The 25,264-nt window shown below is 37.2% G+C and overlaps 2 protein-coding genes and 1 pseudogene across 5 annotated transcripts in view; 2 read left to right on the top strand and 1 right to left on the bottom strand.

The window, feature by feature from the left end:
- LOC113109846 (FRAS1-related extracellular matrix protein 2-like) overlaps positions 1 to 9,154 on the top strand; it is a 56,002-nt pseudogene extending 46,848 nt beyond the window's left edge.
- A 4,580-nt stretch (positions 9,155 to 13,734) lies between these two features.
- On the top strand, positions 13,735 to 20,756 carry LOC113109845 (zinc-binding protein A33-like). Its single transcript, XM_026273643.1, has 8 exons — positions 13,735 to 14,010; positions 14,291 to 14,508; positions 14,746 to 14,791; positions 16,616 to 16,711; positions 16,847 to 17,071; positions 17,309 to 17,331; positions 17,466 to 17,581; positions 19,324 to 20,756. The coding sequence occupies exons 1-8, from the start codon at positions 13,825 to 13,827 to the stop codon at positions 19,851 to 19,853; spliced, it is 1,440 nt and encodes a 479-aa protein (XP_026129428.1). The 5' UTR covers positions 13,735 to 13,824; the 3' UTR covers positions 19,854 to 20,756.
- A 533-nt stretch (positions 20,757 to 21,289) lies between these two features.
- The window catches only part of LOC113109844 (tripartite motif-containing protein 3-like), a 29,944-nt gene continuing 25,969 nt past the window's right edge, over positions 21,290 to 25,264 (bottom strand). For 3 of the 4 annotated variants that reach the window (XM_026273640.1, XM_026273639.1, XM_026273638.1), the window contains 4 exons: positions 24,795 to 24,854; positions 24,442 to 24,512; positions 23,389 to 23,529; positions 21,290 to 23,299 (listed from right to left, as the gene is read on the bottom strand). In XM_026273640.1, coding sequence (XP_026129425.1) covers positions 23,147 to 23,299; positions 23,389 to 23,529; positions 24,442 to 24,512; positions 24,795 to 24,854 — 425 coding nt within the window. In that variant the 3' untranslated portion in view covers positions 21,290 to 23,146. The remainder of the gene's footprint in view (positions 23,300 to 23,388; positions 23,530 to 24,441; positions 24,513 to 24,794; positions 24,855 to 25,264) is intronic. The other variant, XM_026273641.1, reaches the window with a different exon arrangement.

The raw sequence follows: 25,264 nt of genomic DNA, 5'->3' as shown, positions 1-25,264 counted from the left end.
TTTGTGGATATATTGAAGCAACATCTGAAGACATCAGCCAGGAAGTTAAAGCTTGGGCGCAAATGGGTCTTCCAAATGGATAATGACCCCAAGCATACCTCCAAATAAGTTACAAGGTGGCTTAAGGACAACAAAGTCAAGGTATTGAAATGGCCATCACAAAGCCCTGATCTCAATCCCATAGAAAATTTGTGGGCGGCACTGAAAAGGCAAGTGCGAGCAAAAAGGCCTACAAACCTGACCCAGTTGCACCGGTTCTGTCAAGAGGAGTGGGCCAAATTTCCAGCAAACTATTGTAGAAAGCTTGTGGAAGGATACCCAAAACGTTTGGCCCAAGTTAAACAGTTTCGGGGCAATTCTACCAAATACTAAGGAAGTGTATGTATACTTCTGACTTTGATGAAAGTGATAAAAAAAATACATACAAATGATCCCTCGCTCGATTCTGACATTTAACAAATGCAAAAAATATGTTAATATTTATTGATCAAAAACAGAATAAGTTTACTCTGATTTAATGTATGACAGTAAAGAAATGAAAGTTTTTGTGTTTTGTTCTGAATTGTATGTAAATATCTGGTTTCAACTGTAATTATGTGGTCGTTTTTATCAAGTTTTTAATAGGTCCTTGAAGTGCAAGTGAATGAAAAAGATAAGATTATAATGTTTTTTTTCAAATCGTCAGCTATAAAAATGTTGTAATATACTGTAGGCTTCACAGTGATTGTGCTTTTCTTGAACCAAAAGTACTTAAGAAAGACCACAAGAAACACAAACAGTGATTATTATATTATATTATATTACACTTTACTTAAAGCCTTTATGTATAATTGTAAAGGTATTCAATCTTTGTTTTCAAAACATAATAGTAACCAAAGTTAAAATTAATTATATTATTTGGAGGTTTGTTTTTCATGTGCTTTAATGCACTTTATTTGTTGTTGTTTTTTGAAAGTTTTTTTTTTTTAATATTAACAAAAATACAGTAAAAACAGTGATATTGTGAGATACTGTACTGTTACACTTTATAATAGGTTTTCTATTTTAATATATTTTGAAGTGTAATTTATTCCTATGATAGCAAAGCTGCATTTTCAGCATCATTACTCCAGACTTCAGTGTCACATGATCCTGCGGAGATCGGTGTGCTGATTTATTAACATACTGAATTGGTCCTCAAAATTATCATTATTTTTAAAATATTTTTTATTACAAATATTATAATTAAGTGGAAACCTTTTTTTTTTATTTAATAATGAAATGAAGTAAAAAAATAAAAAAAAATTAATAATTGCACTTTTTTTTTTTTTATCAAATAGTATTTTGTATTTTAAAATGTAGTGTTTTCATTGTCAGTTTTTTTTTTTGTTTTTTCTTGTCCATGTTTATTTCTCTTGACTTGTCCAGGCCTGCAATCCTAAATATCCCGACTATGACAAAACGGGCTCCATCTGCATTAGCGAACGCATCAACGATACACTGACTCGTTACCGATGGCTCATTAGCGCTCCCAGTGGTCCGGATGGCGTCACCAGCCCCATGAGAGAGGCTGACTTTGATACATTCTTTACTTCCTCCAAGATGATCACCCTAGACTCCATTTACTTCCAAGCGGGTTCTAGAGTGCAGTGCGCGGCCCGTGCCGTGAATTCTAATGGGGATGAGGGTTTGGAACTGAGCAGCCCCATTGTGTCTATTAGCATGGAAGAAGGTGAGCCCGAAACCATCACATTAAGTGGAATCATATCTTTGCTTTGTATAGCTGCTGGTTATAATATGCCATTTGCAATGTTGAATTAGAGTGTCAGTAGGTGGTAATATGCTTGAAGTAATGTTTCATGTCTTTGATGTTCTTGGGCAGGGATGTGCCAGCCACGTAAATTGGGCACAGTAGGTGCTGAGCCCTTTTCTGCCAAACTGCGTTATACAGGCGCTGAAGACCCTGAATATGCCAATCTCGTCAAGCTTACTGTCAGCATGCCCCACATAGACGGTGAGAGAATTATTTCCCCTCTGGCTGCCAGGTTGTTTGCTTAGTTTAGCCCCTCTGAGAGAAACCCCTCTCACATATCCCCTTGGGAAAAAAACTAGCATTCTTGTAGGATTTATGTCATATTTGCTGTCAAAATTAAATATTACAGTTCTCTTCTGAATGAGTCTGAATGATGCATAAACATGAAGTGCCATGTCGCACATTTGCCAGCAAAATGTTCCATCAAAATGATTTCTGGGAAGAAAATAATAAAAGGGTAATGTATTTTAAAGTATTCTGGGGAACAACTGTCACAAGTTTCACACCAGGAATCTAGGCCATTTGACTAAATATGGTCGCGATAATTTTACCTTCCTAACCAATCAAAAGCTGTTTGCTTTTAACTGAACTTTTCCATAGCATTCCTACAATACAATAACACTACCTTTACTGCAGGTCAAATGTGCAATTAAACTATTATAAAAATGAATATTTTATCATCACTTACTCACCCTCATGTTGTGACTTTATTTCTTCTGTGGAACACAAAAAAAAAATTAAGATTTTTAAATTTAAGTTTAAATTTAAATTTAAGACTTCTAAAACCATATGGTAGCTTTGTGTAAGGAAAAGATGAAAATTGAAAACAATAAGTGAAAATGTACATTTAAGTTTACTGTAGGCTCTAATCCAATATTCTGGCATGAAACTCTAGATGGTGCAGTCCTATAGGTGCACTATTATGAAAGTGATTTTAGTTTTGCTAATTGTCATGTATTTTTTTCGTGGTGTGCTGCAGGCATGCTCCCTGTGGTCTCCACTCGTGCACTGTCCAGTTTCGAGCTGACTCTGAGCCCGGATGGCACTCGTGTGGGAAACCACAGGTGCTCCAATCTGCTGAACTTTAATGAGGTGTCCACACGCCATGGATTTCTAACCAAGGCCACCCGGAATATAGAGAGCGTCGGTGAGACTCTGCCGTATCAGTACAGCCCCGTCCTCAGAGGCCAGAGCACTCTACGCTTCTACAGGAACCTGAACTTGGAGGCTTGTCTGTGGGAGTTTGTGAGTTATTATGACATGTCTGAGCTGCTCACAGACTGCGGGGGAACGATCGGAACAGATGGGCAGGTGAGACGTCGCTGCCGCTTCTACAATCCTCTGAATTCTAATGATTAGTGGTTCATAAATTGCAACTGTTCTTGTCCTAGAGCTAAAAAAAAAATGCACATAAAAGAAAGGTTTGCGGGTCAGTTATTATTATATTAATTATTCAACAAGGAGGCATTAAAGTGACAGTAAAGACATCTGTAATGTTACAAAAGATTTGTTTAAATAAATACTGTTCTGGCTGGGGAAAAGAATACCATAGTTTCCACAAAAAAAATATTACATGGCAGAACTTTTTTTAACATTAATAAAAATAAGAAATGTTTCCTGAGTAGCAAATCAGCATTCATCTGAATGATCATGTGACTCTCAAAACTGGAGTGATGATGTATTTAAAAATACATTTGAAATATATGAACACAGAAAAAGAGATATGTTAAATTGTAATTTTATTTCACAATATTACAATTTATACTGTATTTTTTAATTTTTTTTATTAAATTTAACTCAACATTCCAAAGATAACTGCATGTTTTTGCTTGTCATAAAAAATAAGGAACTATGCTATATTAATTATTACACAGAATAATAAAAGCTTTAATGAAATCTGCATAATGCAAAGTTAAGAAGCAAAATATGCCAAATTTTAAAGGACATCGGATTTAAGCAGAAAATGACAATTTGGTGTGGATTTAGCCCATAATTTCTATTACTGGCTTCATTGTATGTGTTTTGGTACCACTCATCTGCTGTACTAAAGACTGTGTATAGAGTGGGAACTAACATGTTTAAACAAAACAACCAAGTTAAACTGGATTAACACCTCTTCATGAACACACATCTCCATGGGTAGGTTTCTTGTGCAGGATTCTGTCTTTTTTTTTTATCTATTATTATGCACAGCACTTAGTGACAGACATGGCTCTGTTCAGGTTTTATTTCTGCCACACTCCACATTGTTCTCAATAGAAAAGGAGATTGACTTCACCCATTCATTTCATTTTCAGAATTTGAGGTCTTGCTTAAATGGCTGCTCCCCTCTCCTAATCTAGCGTCTAAATGTCTGAATGATCTATGTTATTACAAAAATAAGCCCTAAAGTCTGCAATCGCTCCGTAACACGAGACATGAATGCAAAACACTTCATCTAAAGGACGTGCTCGGATCCTGCTGAGGATATTGAACGGAGCCGGTTGAATATGAAAAGCCTGGATCTTCTCTCCCTCAGGATGGGAATTTGTCTGCGTTCATGGGGATTTTTCTCGTCTTGATTAAACCCAGTCCAGCAGGTGTTCAGACCGGCCTCATTACTGAGGAGCACATTTTTATAGCCTGGTATTTTGATTATAATTGACTATGTAAATTAGCAAATGTTTCATTCAATCAAAACAAAATGCATCCTGGCTTATTGATGAACTTTGACTAACAGCCAGTGCCGAGCAACCTCTAGTGGAGAATTGGGCTCTTTTTTTGAATCTCAAAAAGGCTTTTTGCAGTATTTGTAGCTGTTCATCTTAAATATGATTTGAATGTGTTTTTGAAAGGTGCTGAACCTGGTGCAGTCATACGTGACTCTGCGAGTTCCTCTCCACGTCTCTTATGTGTTTCATTCCCCTGTGGGAGCTGGAGGCTGGCAACACTTCGACCTGCATTCTGAACTGCGGCTCACCTTTGTGTATGACACTGCCATCCTGTGGAGGGACGGAGTCGGCAGCCCTCCACAGGCTGAACTGCAAGGCAAGTTGTCAACTTGAGCACAAATGTGTTTATGAATTAAATCAGTGTCTGCATCAATAAATCAAATAGGTGACATTTTAGGCCACATAGGATTAGGAAACATATTATAATTTAAAAAATAATTATATTTTTTAAGATAGATATACACTTTACAGTAAGATTTTATTTGTTAACATGAGTTAACTACGTTAGTTAACATGGAGTAATAATGAACCATTCTTCTTCAGCATTTATTAATATTGTTAATTTTAATGTTTACCAATAAAAAAAATTGTATTTGTTAACATTAGCAAGTTCACTGTGAACTAACGTGAACAATTATATTTTTACTAACTAACATTAAAGGTATAGTTCACCCAAGAATGGCCGTCCCAAACCTGTAAGACCTTTGTTCATCTTCAGAAAACAAATTAAGATATTTTTGATGAAATCGGAGAGCTTTCTGACCCTGCATAGACAGCAGCACAACTACCACTTTCGAGGCCCAGAAAGGTAGTAAGGACATTGTTAAAACAGTCCATGTTTACGAAAATAAAGATAAGACTTTTTGAATAAATTTGTCACATTGGCTATTTTAACAATGTCCTCACTACCTTTCTGGGACTTGAATGTTGTAGTTACTGTGCAGGGTCAGAAAGCTTTTGGGGTTCATCAAAAATATCTTAATTTGTTTTCAGAAGATGAATGAAAGCGAAGTGACAGAATTTTCATTTTGTGAAAATCCCTTTAATAAAGATCAATAAATGCTTTAATCAATATATTTTAGTTGTCAATATATTCAGTCAATATATTTTAAATGACTTTTTCCTCAATTTTAGGAGTGTTGATGTTAATTGGCCAGAATTTCTCTGTTTTTGGATTCCATTTTCCCTTCTGTAATAAACGTTTAGTAAAAGTTAAATCAACACCTTTTCTATGAATATAAAATACAGTTCTCAGTGCATTTGTGTTATTGATTTACTTATAATTGGTCATTTTTATTTTGTATTTGGCTGTCATAGAAATGGGAAGCGACATCTGTCAAATTGCCCATATTTTAGGGATACAGATGCCACATGTGGACATTTAGAGAATTAAACTGGAACTTTAAGTGGGAAGACATGTATTATTTCAAATGAAAAGATAATCACATTTGGACATGTTTTCTCTGCAGGAGCTTTATATCCGACCAGCATGAGGATCAACGAGCAGGGGAGGCTTGTGGTCAACTTCCGCACAGAGGCTCGCTTCAGGGGGCTGTTTGTAGCGGCCCATTCTGGTGCGTTTTGGCATCTCTGAAATCGTGTTATATGAATATCAATAAATTCATCAACATTTTTCTTATGGAAGGAAAGATTCATTTAAGATTAATTAACTTTCTGCCTTATTTCTAGCAGCAAATTTGAGGGGTCAGAAAACTGCAGGTAAAATCTCTCTTCTTAAATGGTTTATGCAGAATAAATGCCTTGATTTGATTAAATAAACTTACTTTCTTACCTGACTACCCAGAATCCCCTTTGAAGTCCTTTGTATTGAGTGCAGACCACCCAGGCTTGACCTTTAACCTCACGCTGGTTAGGACTGAGCCGACCTACAGCCAGCCTGTCCAGCAGTGGATGTTCATTTCAGACTTTGCAGTGAGTTGATCTTTCTCTCCCAACTTTGTGGTTTTAAGGACATTTCTGTTTACTTTTTGTGATAAACCGTTCTGGCGGTGCGGAGTCGCCAATTGATGGCCAGTGTAAAAGCTGTGTGCTAAAGCAAAACCATTTGAGAAATAACGAATGCAAAACAATTCCTGTGATGTTGACCTTGCATGCCTGTGTGTCTGCGACCGGCAGGTTCGAGATTATTCAGGCACATACACAGTGAAGCTGATCCCCTGTACAGCAGCGCTGAATGTGGAGTACACCGTTCCTCCGGTCTGCAACCCTAGAGAGCCCGTTACTTTTGATCTTGATATCCGCTTTCAGCAGGTAAACTAATAATAATATACATTCTCTCATTTCAAGCAAAATTAAATACAATTTCAAATTCAAGCTTTTTATTTCAAATGTTCATTCTACTTTTTGATAATAGAATTTATAATAAAAAAGTGTATTTAATTAGAAGAATGCAAACAGGCTCTATTGTGTGTGTTATACAGTTATCAGTTCAACCCGAGGCTCTTGTAAAGGAGTATTATTGTGTTTGTGTTCTGTAGGTGAGTGACCCTGTGGCGGTGGAGTTCAGTCTGAACACACAGATGTTCTTGCTGTCTAAGAAGGCCTTGTGGTTGTCAGATGGATCTATGGGCTTCGGTCAAGAGAGTGATGCGGCTTTCTCTGAGGGTACGTCAGAACTCAATCAGTTCAAGAGGCTGTGTGACTGAATATCATTTTTAGAAGTCTAGAACTTCCATTTCCTGTTCTGTGTTATGCTGCCACTGAGCTTGTTCTCTTCAAGGTGACACAATCTACGGCCGGGTGATGGTGGACCCTGTGCAGAACTTGGGCGGCTCGTTCTACTGTAACATTGAGAAGGTGTATCTGTGCACCGGCGCTGATGGGTATGTTCCTAAATACAACCCCGCCAAGTCTGAATTTGGATGCCTTGCAGACTCTCCGTCCCTGCTCTACAGATTCAAAATTATCGTGAGTATGTTAGCGGTGTTGTTAGTGTCAATTGACTTAATTAAGAATTAAAATATTAGATGAAAAGCATGAAATCTTGGCGACTTAGTTAAATTAATATTAGTTGAATTACTGAAATATCAATTAAAGCTATATAGAAATATAAAAAGACAAACTAATAAAATGACAAGTATAACAAAATGACTTAATGCTCATTCAAAATAATAATAATACTAAAATAGTGCTGTATACAAGTCTTTAAAATAAAAAAATATTTTAATTTATATTAAGTTATATATTATACAATTTAAACAAATTTTATGTTAATAATATTCAAAATATTACAATTTACAAAGTCCCATGACTCCACCTTGCCTCTAGGACAAAGCCCAACCAGAGACCCAGGCCAAGAGTTTTGGGGACGTGAGTTTCAAGGCCCTGCTGGCTGTAGATGACCCCTCTGCCCTCTCTCTGGTGAAGCAGCCAGGATCTGACGGATTCAGACTGGATTCTACTCCTCTTTTCCAGGTCTAATCTTTTTGAAGGTTTATTAGTAATGGCAGTGTATTACTGTATACAGTGAGAGATCCTGTACTGAAATCCTGTCATTTACAAAGTCGACCTTGCTCCAATCCTCTATTATCCTTCTGGTCTCTAGGTGGCAGTAGGGAGGGAGTGGTTCATTCACACCATCTACACTGTGCGTTCAAAAGACAATGCCAAGCGTGGCATTGGCAAGAGAAGTGTAGAGTACCACTCAATAACATCAGGTGACCTTGTTACCAGCGGAGGCCAGAGGACGCTACAGACGGTCCAACAGAGACGTCCCAGTCCTGGCAGAGGAGATCGGACCCGAGAACAAGCGAGGAACGAATATCATGCACATCGCTCTGGACCGCAGCCGTCGGCGCTCTGCGTCTGGGGAGGAGCTGTTCGCTGACGGACTGTCTCCACGGGAGCTCAGTGGACGAGGTGTTGAAGAGGACGCGGTGACTGTGGCAGGAGCCATCGTGGGACTGCTTCTCACCGTCCTTGTGGTTATAGTGTTGGCACTGATGGTTCGCTCAAGGCTGACGCCTGTGAAAAAGGCCCCAAGAGTCTCATCCAGCCTGCAGCCTGTTATAGTCAGAAGTAGCCTTGATGATGGTGACAGCTCAGAGGTCTGAAGGACTAACGGACTGCTTGGAGATCCTACTGTTCTCCTTTGTCATAGATGGGATCAATTTGCTTTCTTTTCTTTGTTTTAAACAAGTGCCTCTGACAGGTTTTATCTTATATTGAACTCACGACCCAGTTCATCACCAGCCCAAAGAAATCATTTTATATTACGTTTTATGTTGTAATGCTGAATTTTTGCTTGTCCAATAATGGATTGAGGTTTACCCAGTGTTCAGAGTTCTCAGGAGTCCCAATAGTGCACTGCCCACTTTTTTGGAAGTAGACTAGAATGTGAAAAAAAAGAATGAAAGAAAGACTGAATTATCCTTTAAATATTAATCATTTTAATATTATTTTACATATTGACAGAAACAAGATCTCTTTTGGTTCCATTTTAGTTCCATTAAATTCCAAAATGATTTTTTTTTTAATCCAAAATAAAATATTAACTAGAATAATAGTGGTAATAGTGATGGTAGTAATAAAAGTACAATAAAATAAAGAAGGACCACTCTTTAGAATACAAAATAAATTAAAAAAAAAACTTTTCATGTAATAAAGTTTTTTTTTCTCCGAGTAATAATAATTGAGGGAGTTTTTTTTTTAGGTCTAAAATATTATTATTTAATAAAATCATAATAATAATCATTATTATTGTTGTTGTTGTTGTTAACCTAATTTTTTTTACCTTTAATTAGTTGTGAATAAATTTCTTTTCATAGCACATTCCATACAAAGTGTATGAAAGTTTAAATAAAAAGTACATTTGAAAAAATCTCAATCTCATTGGCCCTGTCACTTTGAACACTGGGTAACACCAGATGAAAGAAAAATTATATTATAATTTATAAAGATGATAAGATTCTGAAAGGAAAAGTAATGTTTAAGTCATTTCTAATGGGTCATGTGGTGCATTCAAATGAGCTGATCACGACACTGTCACCTGTATTGTGTGCTTCACCTTTATTTATCTCTAGTATTAAACATTTGCTTGTATTAAAGCATATCACAGATATGCTGGTTTTAAACAGCAAGTGCCAAGCTTTTAATGGAGAAATGCTGAATATGCATTTCACATCATTTTCAGATAGTTGTTGTCACAAAGTTTACATTCAGTGCATTGCTGCTGTTTTTATTACTTGTTCTAATTTAAGCATTAGAATTCATGGGAACCGCATGTATTAAATATTGCAGTCTTATCTCACTGAGTGTCTTTTTAAAATAAGGGGAAAACTGACACAGGAAATCCATCAGATTTCTAAATTTGTGTTTGACTGTCTATTGGAGTTGGGTTTTTTTCTCTAACCAGATTAACTCCACAGACACTGATGTATCAGCTATAACATTTTTGTTGTCTTCACTGTCATCAGACACATTAAACGGTTTGGGCATTCATGAAAAACCAGCATATTGTCAAATCCAGTTCACCTCCTGACAAATATATTCCTCATCAGGCTAATAATATTTAAAAAGAAATGTGCTATGCAATAAAATCAGTGGATTGTTTCTGTATTCACAGGTTCAGAAACACGAGCACGACATTTTGGGCACAATGAAATAATCTTTCTTTGAAATGGTATTTATGGTGAGATATTGTGGTTTTTGTACATGGTTCACTCCGAAATATTTACAGTGCTAAACACATTTTATGTACTGGGCCTTGAAGCACAAAATAAACAAAGTCTTGAGACTTTACATATTTGAATGTCTGATAACTGCCAAAAATGTGTTTGTTCAGTTGTAGTATGCTGATCTCCTGGAGCACCGAAGGATCCTAAAATCTGGAACACGCTGAAGAAAGTACCTTGAAGTGAAGGTTCCCTAGCCCAGAGACTCAAAATTTGGTCAATCTACTTTAGTCTCTCTAGGATGGAGATGCAGGACATGATGCATCGGTTGTTGTCTTGCTGGACGAATACATTGAAAGTATTTTATCTGTTGATGTCTTGTTCCTCACAGGCTTAAAACTCAAAATCTGTTGCTGCCTCAATAGCTGGAGACTCAGAGCTGCTGCATCTGTTACTGCATCTCTGGATGGGAGACTCAGAATGCTGTTTATTGTCCCACAGGAGACTCCGAAGTTATGTCTGTTGGAAGGGTACATTTATCCCTTTCTGATGGGGAAGAGATTACAGTTTGGTGCGTTTCCATTTCAGTGCTGAGATTGGCTCCTGGTTTCAGAGGGGCCACACACAGTTAGAAGTTTCTAATGTTTTTTTTTTTTTTAGTTTGTAATTACCAATGCATTTCTCATTTTCCAAACCACTACCAGAATACCTTTTGTAATGTTCTGAATGCATCAAGTCCAAGCACGATGGAGAAGGATGACTCATGCCTGCATTCATTTGTCCATCAACAGCTAAATTTGTGTAAGATGTGCGCTACATATCTTTCATCTGTCACTGAGTACTCCTTTCTCTGAGTACGAGAAAAATGGATGGGATGTAGCAGGCTATAAATACTGGTGCTGGTCATATAATTTGAATATCATCAAAAAGTTGATTTATTTCACGAATTCCATTCAAAAAGTGTAAGGTGTATATTATATTATTCTATTACACACAGACTGATATATTTCTAATGTTTATTTCTTTTAATTTTGATGATTATAACTGACAACTAAGGAAAATCCCAAATTCAGTATCTCAGAAAATTAGAATATTACTTAAACCAATACAAAGAAAGGATTTTTAGAAATCTTGGCCAACTGAAATGAATGAAAGTATGAGCATGTACAGCACTCAATACTTAGTTGCGGCTCCTTTTGCCTGATTACTGCAGCAATGTGGCATCGATCAGTCTGTGGCACTGCTCAGGTGTTATGAGAGTCCAGGTTGCTCTGATAGTGGCCTTCAGCTCTTCTGCATTCTTGGGTCTGGCATATTGCATCTTCCTCTTCACAATACCCCATAGATTTTCTATGGGGATAAGGTCAGGCAAGTTTGCTGGCCAACTAAGAACAGGGATACCATGGTGCTTAAACCAGGTAATGGTAGCTTTGGCACTGTGTGCAGGTGCCAAGTCCTGTTGGAAAATAAAATCCGCATCTCCATAAAGTTGGTCAGCAGCAGGAAGCATGAAGTGCTCTAAAACTTCCTGGTATATGGCTGCGTTGACCTTAGACCTCAGAAAACACAGTGAACCAACACCAGCAGATGACATGGCACCCCAAACCATCACTGACTGTGGAAACTTTACACTGGACCTCAAGCAACGTGGATTGTGTGCCTCTCCTCTCTTGCTAAATTTACTTTCATCAGAGAACATAACGTTGGACCACTCAGCAGCAGTCCAGTCCTTTTTGTCTTTAGACGCTTCTGGCGCTGTCTGTTGTTCAAGAGTGGCTTGACACAAGGAATGCAACAGCTGAAACCCATGTCTTGCATATGTTTGTGCGTAGTGGTTCTTGAAGCAGTGACTCCAGCTGCAGTCCACTCTTTGTGCATCTCCCCCACATTTTTGAATGGGTTTTGTTTCACAATCCTCTCCAGGGTGCGGTTATCCCTATTGCTTGTACACTTTTTTTCTACCACATCTTTTTCTTCCCTTCGCCTCTTTGTTAATGAGGTTGGACCCAGAGCTCTGTGAACAGCCAGCCTCTTCTGCAATGACCTTTTGTGTCTTGCACTCCTTGTGCAAGATGTCAATGGTCGTCTTTTGGACAACTGTCAAGTCAGCAGTCTTCCTCTACATAGCTAGACTGAGAGACCATTTAAAGGCCTTTGCAGGTGTTTTGAGTTAATTAGCTGATTAGAGTGTGGCACCAGGTGTCTTCAATATTGAACCTTTTCACAATATTCTAATTTTCTGAGATGAAAAATTTGGGATTTTCCTTAGTCGTCCATTATAATCATCAAAATTAAAAGAAATAAACATTTTAAAAATATCAGTCTGTGTTTAATGAATGAATATACCGGTAATATACAAGTTTCACTTTTTGAATGGAATCAGTGAAATAAATCATCTTTTGATGAGTTTCTAATTATATCACCAGCATGTAGGCTATAGTTAGCATCAGTTTTGAGGTTTGAAAACATAGTTGAATGAATGGATTTGGATGGATCTTTCTGATTTCTCTCTGTTTCACCCACTGCTGCTACATCCAGAGGCCCTAAGGAATTGTTATGGTGGTCACAAGCCAAAACCTTAGGAATTAGGCAAGGCAAGTTTATTTATATAGCACATTTCATACACAATGGTAATTCAAAGTGCTTTACATCAAAGAAAGTAAAATAATCATGAAAAATAAGAAAAAAAAAGTGGGTGAAAGGCAGAAACTACATGTGGACCAATGCCAAGTCCTGTCTTTACCAGGCTTGGTAGCAGAGGTCTACTTCTTGGCGTCTAATAGGTGTCTGTTGTCCCAGCTGAGGTGCTTGTGTATGTGTGTGTTAGTTCACCAAGATCCAATAAAAATTTAGAAATCCTTTGTCCACTGTTGTGGTCAGAGAGGGGGCCCTGGAATGTTCCATTCACCACAGTAAACATAAGAAAACCACTTTATTTGATAGAACTGTATTAAAACGTATTATGTACCCACACATGGTTCTTTAATGCCGTTTTAATGCAAAATATCAATACAATAGCAGTCAATCTTTTTTATGATTGTATATTTGCCTGTGCCTTTTGGGAAGATCAGCATTATTTCCTAAATTTGAAGATTTCTCTGTTTTAACAAAGGGAATTATTCAGTTTATTTTTGAAATATGAAACAAATGATTTAACAATTATTGTTCTTGGGGGGTTATTTTTGATTAAAAACAGATTCCAAATGTCGACATATTTCACAAATAACTATATCATTACTTTTTGTCACTGAAACAAATGAAGGAAAAAAAAAAACTTCTTAAACTTACTGAAAACCCCTAGTAGCCTAATTGTTTTCCCTTTCTTAAGTTATGATCCTTGTCTGTTGTCTGAAATTTTGCTTTTGTACCAGGCCATTTATGGTAGTTTATATTGTTCAATAAAGTTCATTAAAATAAAAAAAGCTCAGTACACACAAGCATCCGATGAAATCCAAGAAAGAAAATATAAATAATGTTGATGAAACGAACTACTAGAAAGAACCGATTCGAGAACATCTCTCTGCGAGCTAGATAACGTAACCAATCAGATTTACCACAAGCCCTCACGTGACTGTACCAGGAAGTGAGTTCAGAATGGGCTCTCTCTCTTTTCTTATCTCTCTTTTCCGCCTAGAGTCACTTCTGGTCCTGTATAGCAGTTACACTGTTGCAACTTGCTTGGGGAAACATGGCCACTGCCGGAGATTCGAGAGGAGAGCTTCAGAAGGAATTAGTCTGTTCTATTTGCCTCGATTACTTCGACGACCCTGTCATTTTAAAATGCGGCCACAATTTTTGCCGCATGTGCATTTTGATGCATTGGGAGGAAAATGGAGGCGATGATGTGGGTTACCAGTGTCCGGAGTGCAGGATGGTGCGTGGTTTGTTTTGATAAATGTTGCTGCATTCTGGGTTGCTTAGTTACAGCTGCTCGAATGAACTTAACGGATTTTCATAACGTTACATTCGCGTCTTAATCATGCACATTGACCTAAACCGGCAGTCTAAATAACAACCGGACTTTACTGTGTTGACAATATTAGGTGTGATTTCTCCGACCTCGTTTATTGTATCATAACATAGGGCAGGCTACAAGTCGCCGCACGAGCATTTTATTAATGCACATCACCGATACCTTTCTGCGTCTTTTGCAGGTGTTCGCGAAAATGAGTTTCACCAAGAACTACCTGGTAAAGAACTTAGTGGATAAACTGAGCGACTTCGACTATCTGAAGACGTGCAGGCCCTCAGCACCCGCGAAACCCGTGAAGATGGACGGGAAGTGTGAGCGACACCACGAGGAGCTCAAACTGTACTGCCACACGGACAGGAAGCCCATCTGCGTGGTGTGTCGCGAGTCCAGAGCCCACAGGTGAGGCTCAGTCACCTGAAAATGTTCCCCATATTCACTCAAAACCTAGCGAGCTACCTGCCTAGACATCATTGTTGGGCTTATATGCTCCAAATGCTGTCTGTGTGGGCAGCTCAGTTAGGTTTCGATGCTTTGACCTCTTTCTGAGGACCAGATGTAACGTTACTTCATTATAGCATTTTAGATTAAAATGGCTTTAGAAATGAGGCATCATTTGTCATTTTATTATTTTTCTAGACACCATGATGTTGCTCCTGTACCCGAGGTTGTTGAAGACATGAAGGTTTGTTTGACATTGCTCGGTCTTGTCTGTTGTGTAACTGATTTGATTTAGCCTTTCTGTCTCTGTCACTTGTTTGTAGTGTCTGTTTCTCTCTTCCTGTTATCTTGGTCTAAATGCTGGAGTTGGCACCAGAAGCAATTGATATTCATTGCTAACCTTGGGGCTGGAACAAGGAGTGACTATCTGTCACCGCAGTGTTGTATGTACTTGTAGCATTTAGCACTTACGTTGTGTTTTTTCCCTACCAGATAGCCTTGGAAATGTCTTTTAGTAACTCCTAGCCATTGATTGTGGTGTTTGTAATGTGTGTTTTGGAACATTTCAAACCAAATACTGTGTGACCAGTGTCTGGTGTTTTCTGGATCTAGGTGTGAAATTAACTCCAAATGCGGGTACTTTTTGCTCATCTAACAGCTGATGGGTCCGATACACCAATATGTGTGAAGAAGAATTTTTCTTCATATTAGTACTCTGTGAACACACACACACACACACACACACACACACTATATATATATTTATATTTATTATTTTTTAAAATGTATTATACTTTAAATTATAATTTATTTCTGTGATGCAAAGCTGAATTTTTGGGATCATTATCACATGATCCTTTAGAAATCATTCTAATATGATGATTCATTAACAAAGTTGGAAACAGTTCTGCTGCTTAATATTTTTTCATAACGTGATACTTTTTCAGGATACTTTGATGAATAAAAAGAAAAGAAAAGAAGGTATGTTTTTAAAATATAAATATTTTGTAATAACAATATACACTACTGGTCAGTAATTTGGGGTCAGTAATATTATTTTTATTTTTTAAATAAATTCAATTACTTTTATTCAGCAAGGATGTGTTTAATTGCTAAAAAGTGAGAGTAAAGAAAATATATTATTAGGAATTATATTATAAGAATTTTTTTTTAACCTTTTATTCATCAAATATATTAGGCAGCAGATCTTTTCCAACACTCATAATAAATCAGAATATTAGAATGATTTCTAAATGATCATGAGATCGACTGGATGTTACATGTGACACTGAAGGCTGGAGTAATGATACTGAAAATTCAGCTTTGCATCACAGGAATAAATTATATTTTTAAAGTATATTCAAATAGAAAACTATTATTTTAAGTTGTAATAATATTTCACAATATAACTGTTTTTCTGTGTTTTTGATCAAATAAATGCATGCTTTGATGAGCAGAAGAAAATTCTTTCAAAAACATTAAAAATAGTAATGTTTCCAAACTTTTGGTCTGTACTGTATGTATGTGTATATATGTCTGGTGTGTGTGTGTGTATATATATATATATATATATATATATATATATATATATATATATATATATATATATATATATATATACTCTAATCCTTCCCTTTAACATGCGAATTGTATTATATGTTCCTTTGTTCCTTTGGATTGTTTTTATACTCCTTGTTCAGTGTCCAAGGTCAAACTTGATCAAGTATTAGATGAAGTGTAAAGCAACTGTTTTTTGCTCTTTTGCAAACTTTGAAAATTAATCTTGTGAATAAACACAATAAAATGTAAAGCAACTCTACAGCACATTCCAAAGGTTATTGAAGTGTGCAATCTTAGACTCCCTCATATTGTAGTGTCCAGTTTCAGCATGTGAACTGTTACACTTAACTGTTTTAACTCTTTGTTTACATTGTTGTTATTGCTACAGTGATAAGGTCCATATATGTTGTCAAGATCCCTCACAGAACCATTTCTTCTATTGTACTTTGCTTACATTTTGTGCATTAATACTTGAATATTGAAAGATTTCTCTCGTTTTAATTTGCAGAGTGAGCTGAAGCTGAGACTCATTAAGCTGAACTGGCAGAAGTCCATGTGTACGAGAGCAAAGAGCACAGACGAGCAGGCCAAAACTGATGTCAAGGTATACAAGCTCAGTTGTTCCCACGCTGACTTTACATACAAATGACTCAAAAATGGGTGGTTATATAACCTGCTGTGGATTTATGATCCACGAGGAGGCCTTGATGCTGAATCTCAAACATCTATATCTCTACAGCTCAAAAAACAAGCCTTGAAGGAGAAGATCGAAGAAGATGTTGGTGCCCTGGTTCAGTTTTTGTTGGATGAGAAGGATGATCTGTTGGAAAGGTTGGAGGTCGAAGCGGAGGCCACTATTGGGCTGATCGATGCCAACCTGAAGCGGGTGGAGAGCGAGGCAGCCAAAGTGGACAAAGCCATCACTGAAATTCAGAACCAGCTAAGTGACAGCGCTAACTTCGAGGTGAAGAACTTCATATGTCCAGTGACTGTCTAAAACAGCTCATCTCTTATAAAATAACATGCTTCAAATTACATATATACTTTTTAGTTCAGAAGAAGAATTGTATTCTTTTGGACGTGATGGGGCATTAAAGGGTTAGATCTGGCCATGTATTTTTATATATTTTTATTGCTTTTTTTATATGACTTTGCAGCATGACACTTATTATTAACGCTTAACTTTTTTTTTTTTTTCCAGAGTATCAGTCATTCATACTTAAGGTATGTGAATCTGTATTTTTGTTTTAGCAGTATAATTCCTTAACTTGTTAGCTATGATTATATCTGCTCTGCTAATAATCTGGGTATTTTTAGTGTTTGTCTCTCATAATGTGTTTGTTTTGTTTCTCTCGTAGCTCCTGTCACGTAAACCTCAGTGTCCAGGCCCTTAACTCTCCTCCAGATTTCTCAGAGTTCACAGGCCCTTTTCAGCTCATCATGTGGAAGAAGATGATGCACGTGTTACACACAAGTACGTACTGTTGGTGCATTAAGGTGCGGTCACATTATTTGGAGAATCTTTGCAGGGTAAATCCAGTCATTTCTGTTGAAACATTTGGTATTTGGAATTTAATTTGAATTTGAATTTGTCTCATTGACCAACAGAAAGTAGCTTCATACATCACTATAGACCCCTTTTGCGCGGACGTCACAGGTACGTCACGGCGCTAGCTGGAGGCAAAACAAACGGAAAACTGGAGGTGGCTAATACAAACCAACACAGGGTTGGCTACTCAAGGAGCTTAAAATGTCGTCTTGTTGTGTTGTTGGTTGCCAGAATTGACGGAGAACATTTTATATACATTGTTGTGATTAATTGTGACTGGAATTTAAGAACATGGTAAGAAAGAATAAATACAGAAAGTTTATAATTATTTTCCAGTCTTCAGAATTTTTATTTCTAGAAAATATTTACATCTTAATAATAATTTTACTGTAATGTCACTCTTTATTTAATCTAAGGATTTATACACCCTCAGTTTCTCTTTACTATACACGCTTGGTTTCTCTATCAAGTAAGTGTAGATGTCAGGCCACTCAATCGGAGGTAATCCTGTCAGATCGTCCATCCAATGAGTGATTGTGTACGGGTCTGGTTCCGTCCGTTAAAGTTAACTTTTTCAAATAATTATCGCGGTCCCGGACAGTGAGTTACCTTAAATATTCAGATAAAGCAGATATATTCAGATTTTCTCCAGCCATTGTTAAAAAAACAAGCTAAGAAAACTCGCTAGCTACCATTTGTTCAAGTGTTGAGGGGAATCTTTCTGCCTCCAGCTAAGCCCCGCCCACACAAATACGTCACCTTGTTTACTAACTGTAAAGGGTCTATACTATTGACAATGGACTTTTTAGAAATTTAAAATGTCACTGTGAATTTTTTTTTTTACCCCCTCAGTAACTGTTTCCATTAACCTTCAAGAAATTACGAATTGAAAATTCACCCAATGGAAACACATCAATTTTGCAAAAATACTCGTATATCACAAAAAAGATTTAAGCCCCGTTCACACCAAAAAGAGATACTATAAAGATAACAATATTAGAGTCCACACCAGCAAACGATATCGTCATATTATTCTAAGTGCAATTCTCGAGCTCATTATAGAAGGATGGATTCTGATCAGCTGAAAATAATTGTTCTGGAAGTGATTCCAACTGTGTTTTTTCTGTGCCTGTATCGTTATATACTCTGCTATTCTTTAATATTTAGAACGATTAACAGTTTTTTTTTCACATTTTCAGGTATACGTAAAAGTCACATGATCATTCTTCAGGCTAATACAACCTGCACAAAAACACCTCATACTTGGTCAGTCTTATGTATAAATTCTTGTATAACCCCTTGTTTACACCGCACACATCTGCGGCTACCTGAGCAAGTGGCTCTCCGTGCTGCTTTGCTGAAGATACTCGCCTACGTCTCCTTCAGTTAAAAATAATTGTTAGTTTGGTGGCTGCGAAATATACATAAACCTACCAACGTCCGTCACCATGACTTATCGTGAGAGGAAAAATTGTTTTAGTCACAAGTTTAGTGTTTTTTTTTTTTTTTTTTTAATCAACATTTACAAAATATTGCAAAGGTTTTGTGCGAATATGAAATGCAAACGACAATCTTATTAACAATAGCATAATTTTTATTTGTAGTTTTTGCAACAATCTTCTTTTTAGTTACATGCTAAATGGCTAATCAGATTTCCCGTTTTCCAGTGCCTCAAAATCTGACCCTGGATTTAGACACGGCTCACCCATCATTGGCCATCAGCGACTTTGACACCAAAGTGGAGGAGGGCCGCATGCGTTCCCAAGAGCCTGACATGCCGCAGCGTTTCACCCGTTTCTTCGGGGTGCTCGCTACTGCCCAGTATTCCAGCGGGCAGCACTACTGGGAGGTGGACGTACGGGACAAGGGGGTCTGGTATCTGGGCGTCACCACCGAGTACAGCAACCGTAAAGGTTTTGTAAACCTGTCGCCCTCTGCTGGCTACTGGAGTCTGTGTCTTCAAGACCGACTGTACGCCAACGAGGAAGACTCGCGCGTGCCCGTGGCGGACTATTGGAACTCTCCTCGTGTCGGCATCTTCTTAGATTACGACAGGGGCCACGTTACTTTCTTCGACGCCGTCACTATGAAACGCATCTATAACTTTGTCACATACTTTGACGAGCCTGTATCGCCCTTTTTCAGCCCAGGAAAAAACGACCCAGGCAGCCGACTACAAATATGTCATTTCTACTGAAAATGAAGCGATGCGTACATGCAGTTCGCAACAAAGAAAAAAAATCGTGATAAATGCTCCTGTTTTTGTGTTTTGGTAAACATTTCAGGGCATTTTCCCTCTTGGAAGTAGGGAGGACAATTGTTCTTAAATTCTTCTGGGTTTTAGGATTCAGTTGATCTGAATAGAGCTTTGATATACACCATAATCTGAAGGTGTGAATTGAATTTCTTTTGCTCTTGAATTTTGATGTAGCCCCACTGAAATTCAGGTAGAGAGGCATTGCAGGTTTTTACGCAAATGTCGACTTTAGCTGCTCTGTGTCGTCGTCTGTCTTAGACCTCAGTGTTGTCTTTTGTACAGTAGTGTAGAGGTGAAAATAAGGATTGAATCAGGTGAAAAAATGGATTAATGTTTGATTACAACATTATCAAAATTCATCAAATTCGTTTTTTTTTTTCCTTGTTTTTTTTACTGCTGCGCATTGCATTATGTTGCATATATTCACTTTCCTCCCACATACATTTCTTTTGATTGTTTACATACTTTTAGGCACAGTTTTATCTGTAAAAGATGTATTTGTTAGACAAATGACCCTGTAATGAGTGTTACATGAGGCCCATTTCGTAACAGCTCAGACTGTAATAGGTGCTATGCAACTTTGAATACGACAAAGTATATCAGATGTGCTGTGAGGAGCTGTTCATTTAATTATGTAGAGATTCATATTTATAAAGAAGTACATCCGGAAGCTGTGTGCCATTCATGTTACATCGTTTTAAAGTCATTTTCAAATCCATTATATTAAATATTTAATCTTTTGTTTTAGCTGTAGACTAATCTCTCATGGGCTGATAATATAGAGAGACAATGTTTTTGTTTCTGTTTGGACTGAAACAAGCACAAAGTTACATTTCAGCACTTTTGGACTGAGCCCAGATGGTTTGTTGTTCATGTTGCTATTTTCAGAGCTAGTTTATATACTAGAATCACTGCAGTCATTTGTACAAAATGTCGTTTGAGCTGAGAATGGAATCAGATGTTGTGTACGTATGCTGTGAACATGAAGCCTTTGCGTTTCCCAGCTATGAACTAAGTTTCAGTTAACATTTATCATACTTTATTAATCACTACTTTTTTTTTCATAAGAAATGAGTTCAACTTGAACACATTGACTGTTTATTTTTTTGAATTCCTTTCAATCGCTGATGTAAGAACTATTACATCACCTAACAGCTGGATGGCATCACAAGTACATTGACTTTTGTGTGACTTGTTAAAAACCTCTGCGATGTTAAATGTTTTTCTCTGCAGTAATAGTCATTTTAAAAATAAAATATTAATATGATTTGTTTTCTCTCTCTATTTCATAGAACCAAAGTTCCATCTTTAAAATATAAATCCATAGTATTTAACATTTAAGTGGATGATTTGGATTAAAAAAAGACAAAATGTTATTTTCAAGTGACTTGTATTTTACAGTTTTATTTCAAACTGCAAATAATTGACCAGTAAAATGAACATACGGTTGATTCTTCATGTTATACAAGATCTTTGTTGTTTTTTTAAACTGATGAAGCACATTTATTAAATCATCTGTCCAAGCACTAGAGCATGCATTGGATCGAGTTAAGGTCCGTTCACAATAAGAACAAAAACTATATTAGCGCTTGCACAGATGAACAATAACATTATTTTTCTAAAATGATTGGATGAAAGAGGAAAATTCCAAAACTATTGTTGTGCAGTGACATTAACGAAATTTTGCAAGGAAAAATACAATTGTCTATCATCAATAGTTTCGCAATCCGCAAAGCACAGTGGATCAATGTGTCGAATTCATGTGACCAACTTGAAATCATGAAATCTGTTTGGAATTATTTTGCTTTAATGAAAAATTCTTAATCTTGTGGATTCTAAATTAAAAATAACACTGAATTTTGCTCGCGAAAACTAAAACTGACAGCGACTTTGTTAGCGAGAGCAATTTTATTGTTATAGTTTCAATTACAGTTATTATTGTGAACGGGCCTTAATCGCAACGGAAGCAAATAATTGTCAACTTGTAATTAGCATATATTATGAATCAAAATACAGAATAGAATATTTGTTTTTGGTTATTATATTATTTATCAATTTCGAGCCTGGCAATAGCAAATCATTACAGGTATCTCGCTGATGCAGAAACCAAATGCCAATGCTAGTAAAATCAGTAACATGCAAAAGAATTCTTTGCACAGATATTAATATATACGTTCACCGTTTCAACTGTATGCCACCGTTCATTAACCTTGTACAGTCAGTATCACATTAAGGAGACGTGGCGTCACTTAACGTTCAAAGAGACAAAACTCCACAAAATTAAAGGGAGGTGATTTTTGAAGTCATTCGCTGGTGATGAAGGACAACCTCAAAATGAATTGTTCAGGAAAATGTGTACAAAACATTAAATAAATAATACTATAATACTGACTAAAGACAACATTTGGTTGCAACACTGTGAACACAACGTATGATTATTTACAGAGAAGAGATAGAATTCCACACAGCTGATCAATTTTAGAGAACATTAAAAATCAGAGGTAATATATATGTGAAATACTTGGGTTTGATTATATTTATATTTTTTTTAGTTCAGCTGGATTTTTTTTTTTTACATGTAAAGTAGTCTTGTGCTTTAGAAAAATAAATAATTTGGAATGGAAAAAATATGTCATTTTTGGCTCCTGTTGTTTAGTTGTAAAACATTTTTTTAAGCGCACAGCAGGGATGCGCATCACTTCCTGTGCTGAGGGATGATCAGCTCAGATAATCGATCTGAATGATTTGAACTGAAAGTGCTCACCGAATAGCTCTACTGTCATAGAACAATACAAGCCGCCAGTGTCATTTACATGTTACATACACCAAATATGTTAATATGTACACAAACTTGGATATTTACAGATGCAGAGTGTAACAATTAAAATACACAACTGTTGCAGTCATGGAAAGGTCAACCACTATTAAACAGGAGAGAGGAAATTCGGAAATAACTAATGTTTCTGCAAGGGTGGAAGATGGCGATTAACAAAAGGTTTCGCTATATATCATTTTATTTATACACTACTTACATGATTTCTAATAAGAATCTGTGCTTATTGATATGGATTCGGTTATTTACAATCAACATTGCCGGTTTATTAGAGAAGCTGTTCTGAGTTTTGGAGCATGAAAATCAGAAGAGTAAATCAAAGTGCAATCTGCTCATTCGATTCTTCCTCTCTGGTTTGGCAGAGGATCTCGCTGATATGACTGCAGACTGTGAGGAGCTGTTACTGCAGGTATCGGTAGACTTTGAAGCAGTGGTTACCAGAATCGGCCACAGCAACATGACCGTCGGAGGTTAAAGCGAGGCCCTGCGGCCCATACAGAGGGTCAGCACTTGTGTTGATGTAGGAGAGGAATGAGCCTGAGCTGTCAAACACCTGAGGAAAAAAAATCAGATGGCCTTAAAAAGTGCTTCTAAAGTAACTGGATTCCTAAAGAGGAAGTGGGTGTTTAGAGCATTCATTACTTGTATTCTGCTGTTGCCCCAGTCTGCTACAATGATGTTGCCGTTAATGTCAACAGCTACCCCTGTGGGGGCATTAAACTGGCCATTTCCCTCTCCGTGGGACCCGAATTTAAACAAAAACTCCCCATCTGCACTGTAGACCTGAGGAGATACACATTTTAATATTTAATAGAATGATATATTGTAACTTTTCCCTTTGTAAACAAGTTTTACTGATAAGAAATGACTTATATACTTAAAATCATCCAGTCAATATTTTATTTTTTTGGGGGGTGGCACTTTGAAATCACATGACCAGATGAATAATACTCACTTAACCTCTTTTACCACCGTTATAGGACACTTTCACTCATGAAATGAATTATTTGCTGACTGCTAATAATTCATTTTTACAAAGACATCAGTAACTGAAATGTATTGGTTTTCTGTAAGGATGCATCCACACCACTAGGTGTCAGTCAAGTCAAACACGACAACCAAGAAAAATCTTAACCTGGTAAAAATAGATGACGGTAGCCAATGACTTCCCCATAGTATGGAAAACATACTTGGGGAAGCCGTGGCCTAATGGTTAGAGAGTTTGACTCTAAATCGAAGGGTTGTGAGTTCGAGTCTCGGGCCGGACGGAATTGTGGGTGGGGGGAGTGCATGTACAGCTCTCTCTCCATCTTCAATACCATGACTTAGGTGCCCTTGAGCAAGGCACCAAACCCCAACTGCTCCCCGGGCGCCGCAGCATAAATGGCTGCCCACTGCTCCGAGTGTGTGTTTACAGTGTGTGTGTGTGTGTGTGTGTGGTCACTGCTGTGTGTGTGCACTTTGGATGGGTTAAAAGCAGAGCACGAATTCTGAGTATGGGTCACCATACTTGGCTGAATGTCACGTCACTCACTCACATTCTATAAAAGACAATGACAAAGGTGAGCTATTCCTTAAGTCTCTTTGATATTCTGGTCTCCAAATATGGTTTAGTTCCCTTCCTTCAGTGCAGTTTTATGGTCTTTTATTGTCGACCAGGTGAAAATGCGTAAGTATGACCTTAACATCGCTCACCTTGACGGAGTGGTTATGAAAGTCTGTCACGACAATTTCATTCTTGTTGTTGACAGCAACAAAATGCGGACCTGCATGTGAGAAAACAGAAAAATGAGGGAGAAGAGACATTCAGACATGATAAAGAGAACGAGAAGGAGAGCAGAGAGGAGAGCAGGATGTCATGTGATCAAGATCTCCTAACTGATCTGATAGATTTTGTGATGCTCGACAATTTGATTTCTGGCCAACTTTTGATTAGATCCACAAAGCACAGAATCATCGGCTCTTGAATTCAGTACTAGAATGAAAATTTATTCATTTGAATAAGATAAATCCCCAGATTCTGGGATGAGAATTCACTCAATACTTACTGAACCCAGGGCCAGATTTACTAAACTTTTGCTCCAGTGCAAACTTTGCACCACTTTTGTCTAAAAAGGAATGGGAAAAACACAAAAAGGGTAAGCAGAGACAAATAAACGACAGGCCAGAAGGGATTCACACGAATAAAAAAAGGTGCAGAAGCTACTTCTGGAGCAGATCAGAGGAAAAATGGAAGATGCATATCCCAAACCAGTCCGCATGCACTTACTTAACAAGGGTTAGGAAAAGGAACCGATGTATTTAAACAGTAAAATAAGCAGCAGAAAGGAAAGTTTCTGATCAACTACAAAAAGCATGACTAATATGTATGCATCTATAAGAATATAGTCTCTCAAATGTATGCATGCTAGGGGTGGGCCATATAACCAAAATCTTACATCACGATAGGAGTCATTTTCTCTCACAGTAACAGTATAACTATTGACTATATAGATGTGTAGTTTTGCTTTAAATAAGT

Source organism: Carassius auratus, chromosome 10 (genome assembly GCF_003368295.1).
Source record: "Carassius auratus strain Wakin chromosome 10, ASM336829v1, whole genome shotgun sequence".
Classification (NCBI taxonomy): Eukaryota; Metazoa; Chordata; class Actinopteri; order Cypriniformes; family Cyprinidae; genus Carassius; species Carassius auratus.
Note: the sequence above shows the minus strand (reverse complement) of the source record. Positions and strands in the feature narration are given on the sequence as shown.